Consider the following 17,628-nt stretch of genomic DNA (forward strand, 5'->3'; position numbering starts at 1 on the left):
TTTGTATAAAAGAATTAATGTACACAAATATGGCATCAGGACTCAAGCAAGGATCAAGTAATATCAGAGCATTTTAACTTCCTGGGACAATCCATTATAGATCTCATTCTTATCTTGGAAAATAAAAATTCCCCAGCACAATTGAGCAAGAGATTGTGGAACTCACATATTTCAAAAGGTTTCAGACTATCCCAACACATACAAATGTAGATTTACAATTGTTAATTGATAAAATAATGTACTTTACAAAATCACTTTGTTTTCTGTCTTCCCCTCCTTTCACACATCTCATCCCAATTTAAACCCTACATCAGTCTAGCCATCCCATAGCATTGGATGAAGTGATCTGTAACTCACAAAAACTTAAGTTGCTAAATATAATTCATTAACCAAAAAGGTGCTACTAGACTTCTCCTGATTCTTTGCTTGTTAAAATATCTTAACACTTTTTGTATATCAAAGCTGCTCTGTTACATTTCAATGAATGTTATTGTAGTGTCTTCATACTTTGAATGATACCCATGCTTCAGTTCTTGTTATTTTGCATCCTTATCAGTTATAACGTATCTGGGGTTTCTGTAATATGTACGCATGCTCTTATTCATATCAACATTCCATATAAAATCTATGTAACCTTGGGACTTTTGCTTTTGGTTCTACTTGATGGAAGAGATCAGTGACTCATTATAACTTATAATCTTTAGACACATATTTAGACACATTTCATACTGCATGATGCCATGGATCTAATGTTTTTCACAACCACAACAAATCTACTTTTCCAGAAATCCAATTTGCTCCAAATTAATAATGCACCACATATTGTTTAACCTTTAAACTGCAATAGCAAGGCAAACACATTATATTTATACCTATACACACAGAGACAATAAAAATAACAATACCAGGCCATTTCCAGTAGAAATAATTCAGCACAATAGATTTATTCTTGACAATAAAAATAAGCTATTCTTGACAATAAAAAATAAGATATATAAGCTTTACAGATGTTCCTTAGCAAAGTGTCCTCACTGTACAAGATCATGGCAATATACGCAAAGATTTCCTATTACAGCCATTCATACACTAACAATTTTTTTTCTGATGAAACAATTAAAATATGACCATTGATCATTATGTTCTTAAATATTGTCCAGCTTGGAAATAACTTTAGAGGAAGCAACTTACATAACAATTAGTTTAAAACAAGTATACCTCAGGAATGAAAGTATTTCCATTGTTGCTATCAAATAAATTTGTAATGTTACAAAATTCTTTGATTCCTTACTTAAGCTTTCCCAGAATTCTGAAGGAGGATGACCATTGCAGAGAATTCTGAGAGTTGAAATCCATACATCTGAAGGTTATGCAGGCTGGCAAAGCAGTTGCATCTTGTGAGGGAAGGAGCTGATACGAGTCTTCTGGAATCTTTAAGGGCAAATATTTTCTAGGTTATTTTTAATCAATGGGAATAAATATCTTCTAGAAGATCCACTGAATCTTCCATGAGATTGATACAGTATCCCCATGTTCAACCATCCCGCAAAAGAATGAACCAGTCTGATTTTTCTTGCAAGAATAGCCTGATGGCCCTGATAGCACTGAGGTTTCAGGGCAGTCCCACAGAAGACTTGCTTAAGAGAACTGGAGCTGAGCAGAATGACAACTTTGCCCATTTCATCCCAAGGGTCCTCCTCAGTGCACCCTAGCTTGTCATTTTAAGTAATAATCAACTGGTTACATGGAGCTTATTTCTAAGGGATTATTCAGCCACTTTGCTGTGCTTCTTTTATTTCTTGGAGCCAGGAGAAAATTCTCCCATAAACTTTGCTACTTTTTGATTATCTTTGCAGCAAATATGAGTACAAAATATATTTTATTATATGAAAACAAAAAGCTCTTTTTTCTATTATCTAATTTTTTCCTTAATTATCAAACTACAATTCATCAATTCATTTTTTTTCTTTCATGCAAATGTTTCCAGTCAGCAATATATTGTCTTTGCTCTAATCAAGGAAGTAAGTCTAACAATCATCTTCCATCATCTTCACCAACTATTCATCTACTGTGTATGATGTTGAACACTTCCACTTTTGAACAAGTATACTGTATAAAAACATTTATGATATTTTTCAAACTGTCTATCCGTTAGTTCCCAAAGAAAAGCCCTGGTTTCAATTGTACATGTTTTTTAAATATTCTGAATTAGTAAATATATTTGTACCCAAATTTTTTTGGCTATATTTCATGTCTACCAAACATGATAAAATGTCCCTACAGTGTGTTGAGTTGTGATGGGAGGGAAAAACAACAAATTGTATACCGGAATATCTAAACCTGTTCCAGCTGCCTCTGCTTGGCTCTGAGATAAGTGACGTTGGAAGGACATGTTTTCTACAACAAGCGAAAAAGGTTTTTCTGCCATGGTGACAAGGATGCTGGAAAATTCCGAAGCAAACATGCCCACCACTACATGGTTAATAATTAGTCATTCACTGCTGAAAGGGACGAGTCTTATAAACGGGCGCACAACAGTTAGCATTAGAGCAATTACACTTCCTTAGTCCCGCTCCACAGGCTTAGTTGCAGGAAAGCTAGGCAGGAGTTTTAACGAAAACATTTCAAAACGTTCAGTGAGAAAGTTATGCACCTTTGTAGCTGGCAACTGCACTTGGCTTCAGCCTCAAATAGAACAGACTCTTTACTTTCACTAATGGGCACTGCCCGTTTTTGCAATGGGTGACAAAGACTGGAGGACCCTCACTATAGAAATCATAGCCAACGGCACTCATAAAAGGCATTCTCACTGCAGCTGTGTCGATACGCTAAGCCGAATGGGGTTTGTGTATGCTAATGGTTTAGTCTGCTGTGCGAACCCAACTGATTTCCACTATAGAACATGCCGCCTAACAGGCACTGAGTGGAGGTCAACCAGCCCGCCGCTCTTTACTCCGTCTCCAGCTTCAATCAAACTCAGCTTCTCTAGCCCCGCCCATCAGCCTTGTCTCTGAAAAGCCCCCTATGGCAGCGTTTCCCAACCTTAGGAACTTGAAGATGCGTGGACTTCAACTCCCAGAATTCCCCAGCCAGCTATGCTGGCTGGGGAATTCTGGGAGTTGAAGTCCACGCATCTTCAAGTTCCTAAGGTTGGGAAACGCTGCCCTATGGGAGAGTGCCTTTGCTTCCTGCCTTCGGGTGGATCATAGAGATAGGAAAATGTGTAAGTCTATCAACAGGACGGGAAATATTATTCCGTTCAGGTGAAAGGTTAACAGGAAAGCTTTGCTCGAGGAAAGAGACGGCGTGTGACATCACTTCCTGGCCTTTTCTTTTGCAAGTTTGGCGGGTGCACGTGTTGCCCCCGAATAATTTTTGCAGTCGTCGTCGTAGCCGCCCCTTTGCCTGGCCGGGTTGCTATGGTGAGTAGGGGAGCGCGTTCGGGAGGTCCCGGGTTCGGGGTGATGGATCTGGGAACGCGGTTTCGAAAGAGCCTCCTGGCTGCAGTATTGGCAGGATGCTGCGGGTTAGTGTACCGCCGACCCTGCAGGTTAATACACATTTATTCCAGCAGATGTGTTGGGATAATAATAATTAATAATAATAATAATAATAATAATAATAATAATAATAATAATAATAATAATAATTTTATTTGTAGACCGCCCTTCTCCCGAAGGATAGAGTTCTTATCACTTCTAGCCGAATGGACCCACCAGTTGGGAAAGGCTATTGTATGCAGTACCGAGCTTAGAATCGGCAATGGACTATCCTGGTCTTTGCAAATTCCTGGTTTTCTCTGTGGGTGTATATCCGTGCATCTTGTGGAGTGAAGAATGGGATCTATTTTTTATGGAAATTGCTTGCAACTTTTATTTACACCGTGCGGGAGCATGCGTACAGACGTACATTTTATTTATTTATTTAGCACATTTATACAGCCACTCATCTCATATAACGTGACTCTGGGCAGTGCACAAACATAACAATTAAAACTACCTAACAATTTCAAAGTGGAGCATAATTAGAATGAAAAAAACATAAAACCAAGATTGCAGGAGAATAGCAGTCACTGGATTCATACAACTACCTTGCATGAAATCCTTGAGGTTGATGTAGAAACTCTACTTTCAGGGCCACTGGAATTATGTTCCCAAGGGTGTGGACCACAGCAGCAGCATGTTGCTTGAGTCCCATTATATGGAATTCCTTTAGAGATAGGACCCCAGCATATCTCTCCTGGGTGATTAAAAATAAGATTCCATGTTAGAATGCCTTCTGATAAATATATGGATTGATTGTAATTAAAATATTGTATATGGTTCTTGTCACAGTGTATGGAATTTGTTTAGTTAAAGTTTAAAAGACTCTAAAATAAGGCCAGTTGGTGGTCTATCAAAGTATTCATGGTCTGGATGATACTATGGTGCTGGAACTGAAATACAAAATGATTTGTGAAAGACTTGAGAAAATACATCTTTCTACAGTTAACTTTGGGATGCACTAAGATAATTTGGCAACTGTTGTTGAAATGCTATAATATTTGTCTTGTTCTTATTTTATTATCTATGCAGAGTTTGCCTCTCAATCCAAAGCCATTTCTAAATGGGCTAACTGGGAAGCCAGTAATGGTGAAATTGAAGTGGGGAATGGAATACAAGGGCTATCTTGTATCGGTTGATGGCTACATGAATATGCAGGTAAGTCAAGCTGGAAGAAAATATCCATGTTATGCAACTGGTGAAAATATAGGGAGAAAATGCTACTTCTGTGCGGCACCTAAGGATGGTAAGAGATTAGATTTGAGCAAATAAATTGAGGTTTAATCTATGCAAATATAGCATTAAATTATATGAATGCAGAAAAAAATGCAAAGCCCAATTGCTAAATTTGGCAATCAGGTTAATCCCTCTATTTTATCAAACAGGGTTCAATTAAGGATTCATGCTTTGTTGTCTATATTTTTTAAGCATTCACCCTGTGCAGTGGTATTGCTAATAAAGAAGAGGAGAGGCCTTCTTTGTTGATAGCATTCAAATATAAATTGGATTCTTAGTTTACCAAAACCCCAATTAAATATCCCAGTTCCTACTAGGCTGGTTGCTAAAGGAAGAATAGACTTATCTGTTCCATGTTCAACAGTCTATTTTTATTACATGATAGACAAAGAAGAGGGGATTCTTCTTCCATGGCCAGAATGGAAAATAAACAGGCTGCTGTGATCGTCTTTCTTCCTGGGGCTCACCAGCCTACATAGAATTGCACTTACACAGATATTGTTAGGTAATACAGCAAAGTTTTCTTAAATAATAAATTCACATTTTCATTATTTGTATATCAAATTCAGGACACACACAGAGAAACCCATGTCTGTCTGTCTGTCTGTCTCTCTCTCTCTGTGCCCCCCATGCATATGATAGACTCCTTGTAAGATCTCAGAAATCAGTTCATACTTTGGGAACCACCAATTTAGAGTACTAAATATTTGAACTTCTATTAATTTTTAAGTATGGATTGTAGAAAATATTCTCTAAAAGGAATACATGTGACTCCTATCCAGTAATACTCATTTCTGTTTGTAAAGCTTGCCAATACAGAGGAATATATTGATGGTGCATTGTCGGGACATCTTGGTGAAGTTCTGATAAGGTAACTTCTGCATGTAACTGAGTGGGTTAAAATGAAGTAGTGTGATAAAAGTGTTTGAAGTGCTGGATGAAGACAGAGACAACTTAAAATTCACAGCAGGAAATTTATTAGAAAGTATTGGGCCAATTACTACATTGTCAGATGTGCGTTGCACCTATCTTGCCAGATCATTGTGAAAATCAAATGAAAGGAGCCCTCCATGTGATATGCCTTAAACTCTGGGAGAAATTTTGAGTTATAAATCTAACAAATAACCTTTATCAACTACAAGTAGCCTTAGTTTATTGATTCAGCAACTGTTTAAAGTTACGATAAAGCTGTATGAGGGGGACTTAAGACTGCTCTGTGAAACACTGGTGTTGTAGCAGCCACACTGTCACATAGTTACAGTTTGGGAATTTGACAACCAACTTGCAACTACTGTATTGGTTGCAGCATCCAATGGTCATGTGATCACTTCCAAAAAGGAAAGCCAATGAGAAAGCTAGCAGGAGGTTGCCAGTCACTCCTACTCTTGCTACTTTTTCATCTGTGCTCCATAGCACTTTCCCCACACACCATAGTGCTCCATAGCACTTTCCCCACACACCATAATGCTTGCCTGCACCTACCTGCCTGCACTCTGTAGCATCTGCCTGCCCAAAGCTTTCACTGGCAACTTTCGCCCATTGGCCTGTTTGCCTGGGACTTACAGTCATGGCCGAAATTGTTGGCACCCCAGAAATTTTTCCAGAAAATCAAGTATTTCTCACAGAAAAGTATTGCAGGAACACATGTTTTGCTATACACAGGTTTATTCCCTTTGTGTGTATTGGAACACAACAAAAAGGAGGAAAAAAAGCAAATTGGACATAATGTCAAACAAAACTCCAAAAATGGGCAGGACAAAATTATTGGCACCCTTAACTTAATATTTGGTTGCACACCCTTTGGAAAAAATAACTGAAATCAGTCGCTTCCTATAACCATCAATAAGCTTCTTACACCTCTCACCCGGAATTTTAGACCACTCTTCCTTTGCAAACTGCTCCAGGTCTCTCTTATTGGAAGGGCGCCTTTTCCCAACAGCAGTTTTAAGATCTCTCCACAGGTGTTCAATGGGATTCAGATCTGGACTCATTGCTGGCCACTTCAGAACTCTCCAGCGCTTTCTTGCCATCCATTTCTGGGTGCTTTTTGACGTATGTTTGGGGTCATTGTCCTGCTGGAAGACCCAAGATCTCGGACGCAAACCCAGCTTTCTGACACTGGGCTCTACAGTGCGACCCAAAATCCTTTGGTAATCCTCAGATTTCGTGATGCCTCGCACACATTCAAGGCACCCAGTGCCAGAGGTAGCAAAACAACCCCAAAACATCATTGAACCTCCACCATATTTCACTGTAGGTACTGTGTTCTTTGTAGGCCTCATTTCGTTTTCGGTAAACAGTAGAATGATGTGCTTTACCAAAAAGCTCTATCTTGGTCTCATCTGTCCACAAGACGTTTTCTCAGAAGGATTTTGGCTTACTCAAGTACATTTTGGCAAACTGTAATCTTGCTTTTTTATGTCTCTGTGTCAGCAGTGGGGTCCTCCTGGGTCTCCTGCCATAGCGTTTCATTTCATTTAAATGTCGACGGATAGTTTGCGCCGACACTCATGCTCCCTGAGCCTGCAGCACAGCTTGCATTCCTTTGGAACTTGTTTGGGGCTGCTTATCCACCATCCGGACTATCCTGCGTTGCAACCTTTCATCAATTTTTCTCTTCCGTCCACGACCAGGGAGATTAGCTACAGTGCCATGGGTTGCAAACTTCTTGATAATGTTGCGCACTGTGGACAAAGGCAAATCTAGATCTCTGGAGATGGACTTGTAACCTTGAGATTGTTGATATTTGTCCACAATTTTGGTTCTCAAGTTGTCAGACAGTTCTCTTCTCCTCTTTCTGTTGTCCATGCTTAGTGTGGCACACGCAGACACACAATGCAAAGACTAAGTGAACTTCTCTCCTTTTTATCTGCTTTCAGGTGTGATTTTTATATTGCCCACACCTGTTACTTGCCCCAGGTGGGTTTAAAGAAGCATCACATGCTTGAAGCAATCTTATTTATCCACAATTTTGAAAGGGTGCCAATAATTTTGTGCAGCCCATTTTTGGAGTTTTGTTTGACATTATGTCCAATTTGCTTTTTTTCCTCCCTTTTTTGTTGTGTTCCAATACACACAAAGGGAATAAACCTGTGTATAGTAAAACATGTGTTCCTGCAATACTTTTCTGTGAGAAATACTTGATTTTCTGGAAAAATTTCTGGGGTGCCAACAATTTCGGCCATGACTGTATATCTCTTCCCAAATTACAATCAGGTGAGGTCCTCACTTAATAATCTACACGGTCCTGAAATTGACAGTGGCAACCAGGAATGTTGGAAATGCTGTTTCTAAGCAACGCAGTCATGTGATGGTATGCTTTACAACCACACTGGTTAGTAACAGACATTTCAGTCCCTGTTGCCATCATAAGCCAAGGACTACTACTTGGTACAAGTGCTCCTTGACTTGCAACTCTTTGTTTAGTAATCATTCGAAGTTACAATGGCTTTGAAAAAAGTGACTTATAACCATTTTTCACACAATTGTTGCATCATCCCCATTGTCACATAAGCAAAATTTTACTGTCCCAAGGTCATGTGATCACCTTTTGCATCCTTTTGAGAACCAGAGTCAGTTAAGAATTGTGTTACTAACTTAACAGCTGCAGCGGTTCACTTAACTGTGGCAGCAAAGGTGAAATAGGGCAAAACTCACTTAACAATTTTCTTGGTTAGCAATGGAAATTTTGGGCTCAATTGTGCTCGTCAATTGACAACTACCTATATTGGAAAAGGTGCACTAATCAAATATCTTAGTGCTATAATAAAGTCTTGATTTTAAATTTTCTGTTGTTGCTAAATGAAATTTAGTTACACGATTCTCCTTGAACAATCCAAAAATATGTTTCTTCCTCTCTCCTGAATTTCCTTTGCACCGCAAAACATGCTCCCTCCCCCAAGATTTTAATGACAAATGAAAATGGAAGGCATAGGTCTGGCTAAGCAAAATGCTAGAAAGATCTGTTGCATGAGCCAAAGTTTGCTTGTTTCAAAATTTAATTCTTTATAAACCACTGTTTCTTTAGTGTATTTGACAGTAATAGAAAAAATGTACTAAAATAATGACACAAATTCAATAAAAAGTAATTTTAATGTTAACCATAACACCAAAATACAGAATTTAAATTGAAAGCAAATCAGCTATAGAAAACAGTCTTTTTTTTAATTCATGTGAATTACAGCAAAAATAACTTTTCATTGTCAGGTGCAACAATGTCCTATACATAAGGGGTGTAGAAGAAGAAGAAGAAGACGGAGAAATGAGAGAATAATGTTGGAAAATCTTGTGTTTTTTAATGTGTAAAATATACGTTCAGTTGTAGCTTTTGAAAAAATTACACGTTTTGTAACTTTACATTTTGGGGGCATAAAAATACATATTGTTGAAAGAAACAGTCAATATGAAAGATAAACAACAAGTATAAAAACTGGGATTATTTAGCTTTAATACAAATATTTTAAAGGAAATGGGATCAGACTTATTCCATCACCATTGACTTTATATGATTCAGTTGCATTAAGCTAGGAGCAAAATCTATAACTAGTACAGAAATACACCTATCGCAAAAATATCAAGTGAAGTAGTAATCATCTTCACTTTTTGTAGTTGCATCTGTAGCTTGTTCTGCTTCGTGCTTAGTGATTGGAGGCTGTGACCGGTACACTAGTTTTCTTCCCATCTAAAAGAAAGCCAAAAAATATAAAACCTTCATATGCATGGATTTTTAAAATCAGTCTTAATTTTCCTGTTAACGTTTCCATACATAGTCTTTCAGTTATATTTTATACAAATGTAGAAACACTTGAAATGGATTCCTGTAGGTGGATCTACTTGGAACAAAACTGTCAGACAAAACACACTCATTTCAAAGTTGCTTAGTTCTGGGGGGAAAAGGTGCAGCCTTTTTAGCCTGGGAACCAAGTAATGCCACATTACTGGATACCTTCCAGCACTCTATTTGAATTCTGAAAACATTAGTTTAAGATAGTCATTACTAACTTGACCCCATTAATATGGATATGTATCTTAAGGCTAGAGGTTAAATATCCTACTTTGATTGAAATTATGTTGTGCTGGTATTGGTCCAGAAGCTAGGTATCTGCACATTTTTGTTATGGACTTTATAATGAAGAAACTGGATAAAAAAGTTATGTAGACAGTCGTGGTCTGTATTATTATTTATTTTATAATATCCTAATCTTTCAGAAAACAAACCATAATTAAGACCAATAAGATAAAAATAATTTAAGCTCTGATTTAAATGTGATTTTAATGGATTTTTTTAAAAGTAGGCAAAGTAGTTAAATCTCGTTGAACTCAGAATGCCACCCAAAGATTAGCTGCTGGGATAATTTCTTTTGTGTGGGCAGAGAAAGAAATGCAAAAAAGTATTTTGCCAAGTAGCTTTACTCTAGTAACCTCTAAAGGGTTTTTAAAATAATGATTAGCCCTTGTAGTTTTCCTGGAAGAGATGGATCCTTGGTGCAGTGTTTTCCAGAGAAGAATAATGGAATTTTTGAATTCTTCCAGATGCTAATTTGGCTGCTGAATTATGTGCCAATTTTAAATTTCTGAACTAGTTATAAAGGTATGAAAATTAACTTGTGCAAATACAGTTGCAAGGTCACTTTCTTTCAGAAATATCCCCACATATATAAATTTTTAGTGTAGATAAATGCATTGTGCATCAGTTGGCATGTTACTTGACAGTACTATGCATATAATGAAGACAAACTATTCTGTTGGATTTCTCCAATCTCAATCTAATCTAGATGTGTGAGCTTCAGTTCCCCAATTTCTCCAATTAACATTGACAGTTGAAGATTTTGAAGATCACATGGCTGAAGGGAGCCACATTGAGAAAAATGGATGAAACTTTTGTCTCATGTATATGTGCATGATGGGGAGTAGTCTTCCTTTTGGAAAAATGTATTCACATACCCTGGTTTTATAAACTACCTTTCTTTTGGCTTAGATTAAGCAGCTTTGCTTTGCTCTTAATTTCTTTGGCACAAGAAATTTTAGATAAATATGGATACATTTTGTTATCCGAACACAACACATGTACCATAGTTAACAAAACCCAATTTTCTGAGTTTGGGCAACATTGCTAATGAATTCAAAATGGAAGAACAAGCTGAATTGAGTTAAGTGCTTGAATTCAAGTATTTGCCTGAATATATGGAGAATTCAAAGTGAATCAAGAAATGGTAAGTACACAGCCCTGCCCTAATCTCTGCCCAATGTCCATGTGTTCAAATGGAAGTTCTGAAAATGAATTGTACTGCTTGAACATGAAATGGATACAACTGTCAACACAATACAGGATCTTGCTTTATCAGGTCCTGGATCACACAGAGACCTGAACTGAAAGCATATAAAATATACAGTGAGGGGGAAAAGTATTTGATCCCCTGCTGATTCTGTACGTTTGACAAATGATCAGTCCATAATTTTAATGGTAGGTTTATTTTAACAGTGAGAGACAGAATTAACAACAAAAATCCAGAAAAACGCATTTCAAAAAAGTTATAAATTGATTTGCATTTTAATGAGCGAAATAAGTATTTGATCCCCTACCAATCAGCAGGATTTCTGGCTCCCAGGTGTCTTTTAACAGGTAGCGAGCTTGAGATTAGGAGCACTCTCTTAAAGGGAGTGCTCCTAATCTCAGTTTGTTATCTGTATAAAAGACACCTGTCCACAGAAACAATCAGATTCCAAACTCTCCACCATGGCCAGGACCAAAGAGCTGTCCAAGGAGGTCAGGGACAAGATTCTAGGCCTACACAAGGCTGGAATGCGCTACAAGATTATCGCCATGCAGCTTGGTGAGAAGGTGACAACGGTGTGATTATTCGTAAATGGAAAAAATACAAAATAACTCAATCTCCCTCGGTCTGGGGCTCCATGCAAGATCTCACCTCATGGAGTTTCAATGATAATGAGAACGATGAGGAATTAGTCTAGAACTACACGGAAGGATCTTGTCAATGATCGCAAGGCAGCTGGGACCATAGTCACCAAGAAAACTTGGTAACACAGTAGGCCATGAAGGACTGAAATCCTGCAGTGCCCACAAGTCCCTCTGCTCAAGAAAGCACTTCAGCCCGTCTGAAGTTTGCCAATGAATATCTGAATGATTCAGAGGAGAACTGGGTGAAAGTGTTGTGGTCTGATAAGACCAAAATCGAGTTCTTTGGCATCAACTCAACTTGCCCTGTTAGGAGGAGGAATGCTGCCTGTGACCCCAAGAACAACATCCCCATCATCAAACATGGAGGTGGAAACATTATGCTTTGGGGGTGTTTTTCTGCTAAAGGGACAGGACAACTTCACTGCATCAAAGGGGCAATAGACAGGGCCATGTACCATCAAATATTGGGTAAGAACCTCCTTTCTTCAGCCAGGGCACTGAAATGGGTTGTGGATGGGTATTCCAGCATGACAGTGACCCAAAACACATGGCCAAGGCAACAAAGGAGTGGCTCAAGAAGTACATTAAGGTCCTGGAGTGGCCTAGCCAGTCCCTTGACTTTAATCCCATAGAAAATCTGTGGAGGGAGCTGAAGGTTTGAGCTGCTGAACATCAGCCTTGAAATCTGCAAAGAGGAGTGGGACAAAATCCCTCCTGAGATGTGTGCAAACCTGGTGGCCAACTGCAAGAAACGTCTGACCTCTATGATTGCCAACAAGATTTTTGCCACCAAGTACTAAGTCATGTTTTGCGAAGGGGTCAAATACTTATTTCACTCATTAAAATGCAAATCTACAACTTTTTTGAAACGCGTTTTTCTGGATTTTTTTGTTGTTATTCTGTCTCACTTAAAATAAACCTACCATTAAAAGTATAGACTGATCATTTCTTTGTCAGCAGGCAAACGTACAAAATCAGCAGCAGATCAAATACTTTTTTCCCTCACTGTAAGAGCAATAAGTCTGCATACAGTATGTATAGCCCAATTCTTTGAATCATCTTTCATACAAAAAAGCCCACATAAAGTCACAGTTGGTTCTGTAAGCTGAATTTCAGGATTTCGGAGATGTGCCTTTTTAAGATGGGGTTCACTGCCCCTTAGTAGATATATTGGCAGTTTGAAGTGTGGATTGGTGCTGTGACAAGGACAGCCTTAATTGACTTTGGTGAAGCATAGGGCATCTCTACTGGGAGGGGTACCTCGTGGCAAGCACAACAGTAATCTCCAAGGCTGTATTTTCTTTAATGATGTTGGGCCACTGGCCATGTTGCATGGAGATGAGAGGATTATAATCCAAAGTTGTGGGTGGAAAAATTGGCTTTCACTGAGAATATTTACCATGGTTGAATCAAATAGTAGGTTATCAGATTAGTAAGTGCAAGGGGGACAGGCAAAATGATAAGTCAATTTTTTAAGGTGGAGGTCAGTAAGGCAAATACCCCATTGCAGGCCCCATTTGCCCTTTCTTTTTTGTGTACCATATTACTATTGCCCAAGATAATACTAGAGTTGTAGCAAAGTATTCAAGGGGTGCTCCAAAATAATGTATGCAAAGCAGCTTTTTTTACAGATTTAAAACTGACATTATTTTTCAGATTTGTGCAGCTGCTTCAGAAGTTGCTGTTATTTCTCTCCATGTACATCTATAGCTTAATGGCAGAAAGTGAAGAAGAACTAAAGAGCCTCTTGTTGCGGGTGAAGGAGAGTGCAAAACTTGGGTTGAAACTTAACATTAAGAAAACCAAGATCATGGCATCCAGCCCTCTCAATTCCTGGCAAATAGATGGGGAAGAAATGGAGGTAGTGACAGATTTTATTTTCCTGGGCTCCAAGATCACTGCAGATGGGGACTGTAGCCAAGACGCTTGCTCCTGGGGAGGAAAGCCATGGCAAATCTAGACAGCACACTAAAAAGCAGAGACATCACCCTGTCAACAAAAATGCGTATAGTCAAGGTTATGGTCTTCCCAGTTGCAATGTATGGCAGTGAAAGTTGGACCATAAAAAAGGCTGAGCGCCAAAGAATTGAGGCCTTTGAACTGTGGTGCTGGAGAAGACTCCTGCGAGTCCCTTGGACTGCAAGGCGATCAAACTGGTCAGTCCTAGAGGAGATCAACCCTGACTGCTCTTTAGAAGGCCAGATCCAGAAGCTAAAACTCAAATACTTTGGCCACCTAATGAGAAGGAAGGACTCACTGGAGAAGAGCCTAATGCTGGGAAAGATTGAGGGCAATAGAAGAAGGGTACGATGGAGAGTGAGGTGGCTGGATGGAGTCACTGAGGCAGTGGGCGTGAGCTTAAATGGACTCCAGAGGATGGTAGAGGACAGGAAGGCCTGGAGGAACGTCCATGGGGTTGCGATGGGTCGGACACGACTTCTCAGCTTACAACAACACATCTATAGCTATTCGGCTAAAGCTAATTGCTCATGGAGACAGCTAGGAGCAGCTTCTGAAACAGTCAGGCTTTGCAAATAAATGTCTTCATGCTTTCTGTGTTGCTGTGCATTATGAAGCATCTCTTTTGAATAATTATAACCTCATTAGGCATCATTCCAAAAACACACATGGGTAGATAATATTGCTACTTTGGCTAATCCTGTTCTTATAGTACATCTATTTAAGTCAATCTTTGACCAAATATTTATAAATCTTATTTTAAAATTGCAACCACTACTAAACTATATTGTGTGATGACTCTGTATATAGGAACATGTCTGTTCTTAAATGGGTAGAACGCACAATTCACAAACCAAAAATAGGCATAATTAGATATAATATAAGACGCTAGTGAAAGTTTTAACTACAAATAATTTAGGCTTTGACAAAGTAGCTGGATAAGCTATTATTCTGCTATTAGGTGGCACAATCCAAGAAGACATCTTTAAAGCATGACTACCAACCCTTTTCTTTGGTTCTGCAATTGCTCTCTCAAGAGCAAGCTTCAGCCGTTCTTCCTGAATTCTTCTGATTTCTTTCAATTTGTCTTCACGTATCCTTCAAGAACGGAAAAAGGGAAGACTTTGAAAATGAAAAGTTTATTGTCTGAAAAAAAGCTTCCTTTGTTTTTAATGTTCCCTGGTGGTGTGGCATTTTATTATGTTTAAATTTGAAGAACTCAACATTATTTCAGTGAGGGGAAAAAACATGTTAGACCAGATAATGAGAGAAGGTCATAGTGACTTATTGGAAACCTGCGATGGGCACACCCTGTTTGTGTGAGGGATTGCACTTCAACTTCTTTCTTGCTCCAGTCAAAAGGAAATCTCCATGCCTTTTCTTTATGCCTTCTGGATACAGCTTCCATTGGTGCCAAAAGATTTCCTTCTAATGAAAAGTACTTAGCACCTCATCCTTATATTGTATAATTACATCAATTATACATTTGCTTTGCCCCTAAGAAAGTGCTACATTTGTTCATTTTAGAAGACAAAGCTGAGTGTCCTAATGGGCAAGAATAATATTTTATAAGTTAGGTAAAGGTAAAGGTTCCCCCACACATGCGTGCTAGTCGTTTCCGACTCTAGGGGCCGGTGCTCATCTCCGTTTCAAAGCCGAAGAGCCAGCGCTTGTCCGAGGATGTCTCCGTGGTCATGTGGCCGGCATGACTAGACGCCAAAGGCGCACGGAACGCTGTTACCTTCCCACTGTAGTGGTCCCTATTTTTCTACTTACATTTTTACGTGCTTTCAAACTGCTAGGTTGGCAGAAGCTGGGACGAGTAACAGGCACTCACTCTGCTATGCGGCACTCAGGATTTGACCCGCCAAACTGCCGACCTGATCAACAAGCTCAGCATTCTAACCCACTGAGCCACCGCGTCCCTTATAAGTTAAACCCCCACAAATGTTGTCCCACTATATGGGGAACTTTATGCATTATATTGGTGAGAAAGAATTTCCTAACGCCTGAACTTCTCTTCCCTCTATCCACATAATTTCCCCCCACAGAGGCTGAACATCCTGCAGTTTGTAATCATAGACTTTTTTTTGCTAAATTGGGAGATATTTTTGGTTTGCATACTCATGTGTTTCTTATTTCTAAATCCTCTAAACCAGGCATGTCAAACTGCCGGCCTGCGGGCTGGATGTGTCATGCTGAAACTGCGCCCACCCCATTGTTGGCAATGGGGAAGTCCTGATACGTCATGCGACGTCACATGACATCACAAGTTTGCCATGCCTGCAAACACTCTCTGACCATTAATGGAGGCTCCCTATTTATATTATCACGTTGTAATGCAACAAATATAATCTTCCATTATGTCACCAATCATGTGTTGAGGTTATTGGGAATAATCTTTCTATCTGTCCATATACTCCATCACTTGTATAGTTTCAGCATTGCTGACTGCTATTTTATGTAGTGAATACATATCTGATCTGTCCAACATTCTGTAGCTGTTCACCCCAACTTTACTCGTACAATTTTTTTTATTGTAAAAGGGCCTTAGGGATCCTAAAAGCATCCAGCAAACAAAAATGTTGATTTTTTTTTGTCTACCTTTTAGGTCAAAAGCTGGACACGTGGCCAATCTCAATATTGGTTAAAAATGGTGTTAGAATTCAGAGTTAAAATTATGTTCATTGATGAGATTATATTTTGGCAAACTCTTACCTTTGTCGTCTTTCTTTTGCTCTGAGCTTTTCGGTGACTTCAATCATCTCAAGATACTCTTTTGGAAGTATATCGAACATCTCACAGAGTTCTGAAACTCGCATTTCTATTTTTTTTAACATTTGGAATGAGCTCATGCTGGATACTTCCTGTGTCCCACAGCAAACTTTGTATACTTCTGCTACTTTTTTAGTAAGCGAATCCAGTATTTTATTCTTATGATATAAAGAAGAAAATATCATTAACTTAGTCTTGAGAATGGAATAGAGAGTATATTTTAGTAAATAAATACATAAACGAAATGAGGCAAATTCTGAGGTTATGTTAGAAAACATGAATCAAAACTTATAGTGAAATATTAAAGCTAAATACTAGAGGTAAGCCTTTCCCAAATTTAGAGTAAGAATTTGAACCATGCTAAAAGGGAAGAAAATAATGTATAAGCAAAATGGTATTTGCTCAGTGAACAAGACCTAACAATACAAAACTGGCAAAATATATCAGGCAAATTCAAATGGGTAAATGTTAAAAAATAGATACAGTTTGGTGGTCAAAGAGGCATAAAACCATTGTGGATGCAAACACAAATGAAAGAACCTAATGCACACTGGAAGAAGAGGTGTTCAGCTCAAGGTTAAAACATCCTGCTCCTTAGTGGCTCATCCTGAATTCACTAAAAGAGTTTCAGTGTTGGAATTGGCTATTCTGATCAATTGGAACTGCGAAGTGAGGATTTAGATCATCCATTTTAAGTTCTGGATGCTTCTGGTAAAGCTGGAAAAACTTATTAAGGGAAGCAGTAAGTAGGATTCTGTGCCGACTTCAAAAACAGCTTAAGAAGGGATTGGCAAGAAGGAAAAAACCCATGCAAAACAGCAGAAGAAGCCACTGTTCCTCCACAGAATGTTTAGTAAGGATTTGAAGAGAATAATTCCACATATAAGAAATGGAAAGGCATGCACATCATCAAGGAAGGGCACATAAAGAGCAAAAAACCAAAGAGGATTGTCAAAAAAATCAATAAAGAATACTTATTATCTATTTATCAGCTCATTTTTGTAGCCGTTGCTCAGTAGGCCAACACTGTGTTGAACAAAGGATTCTGGCAAGAATAAAAAAGGACTTTATTGTATATGCTCAGGATAAAAAAGAAAATTGATAAGACTAGCTACAGTGAAGGGGCTATATTGAAAGGATATTGGAAATAAAACAATTGTTTTTGAAATAGTAATTGATTACAACTTCAGTTGTTGTTGT

The 17,628-nt window shown here is 38.6% G+C and overlaps 2 protein-coding genes across 3 annotated transcripts in view; one reads left to right on the forward strand and one right to left on the reverse strand.

Moving 5' to 3' along the window:
- Positions 1-3,280: 3,280 nt before the first annotated feature.
- SNRPF (small nuclear ribonucleoprotein polypeptide F) lies at positions 3,281-9,934 on the forward strand. 2 transcript variants are annotated; one of them, XM_081330199.1, is made up of 4 exons: positions 3,281-3,419; positions 4,572-4,697; positions 5,582-5,646; positions 8,982-9,934. In XM_081330199.1, exons 1-4 carry the CDS (start codon positions 3,417-3,419, stop codon positions 9,046-9,048), a joined length of 261 nt encoding a protein of 86 aa, XP_081186325.1. In that variant the 5' UTR covers positions 3,281-3,416; the 3' UTR covers positions 9,049-9,934. The 2 variants fall into 2 exon arrangements, with proteins under 2 accessions (XP_081186325.1, XP_081186326.1); XM_081330200.1 differs by lacking the exons at positions 5,582-5,646; positions 8,982-9,934 and adding an exon at positions 5,161-5,380.
- CCDC38 (coiled-coil domain containing 38) overlaps positions 9,349-17,628 on the reverse strand; it is a gene marked incomplete at both ends in the record, with an annotated part of 36,747 nt that continues 28,467 nt past the window's right edge. Inside the window, 3 exons of the mRNA XM_081330631.1 lie at positions 9,349-9,456; positions 14,658-14,751; positions 16,372-16,586. Coding sequence (XP_081186757.1) covers positions 9,349-9,456; positions 14,658-14,751; positions 16,372-16,586 — 417 coding nt within the window. The remainder of the gene's footprint in view (positions 9,457-14,657; positions 14,752-16,371; positions 16,587-17,628) is intronic.

Source organism: Vipera berus (assembly GCF_964194415.1).
Source record: "Vipera berus genome assembly, chromosome: 6".
NCBI classification, from domain to species: domain Eukaryota; kingdom Metazoa; phylum Chordata; class Lepidosauria; order Squamata; family Viperidae; genus Vipera; species Vipera berus.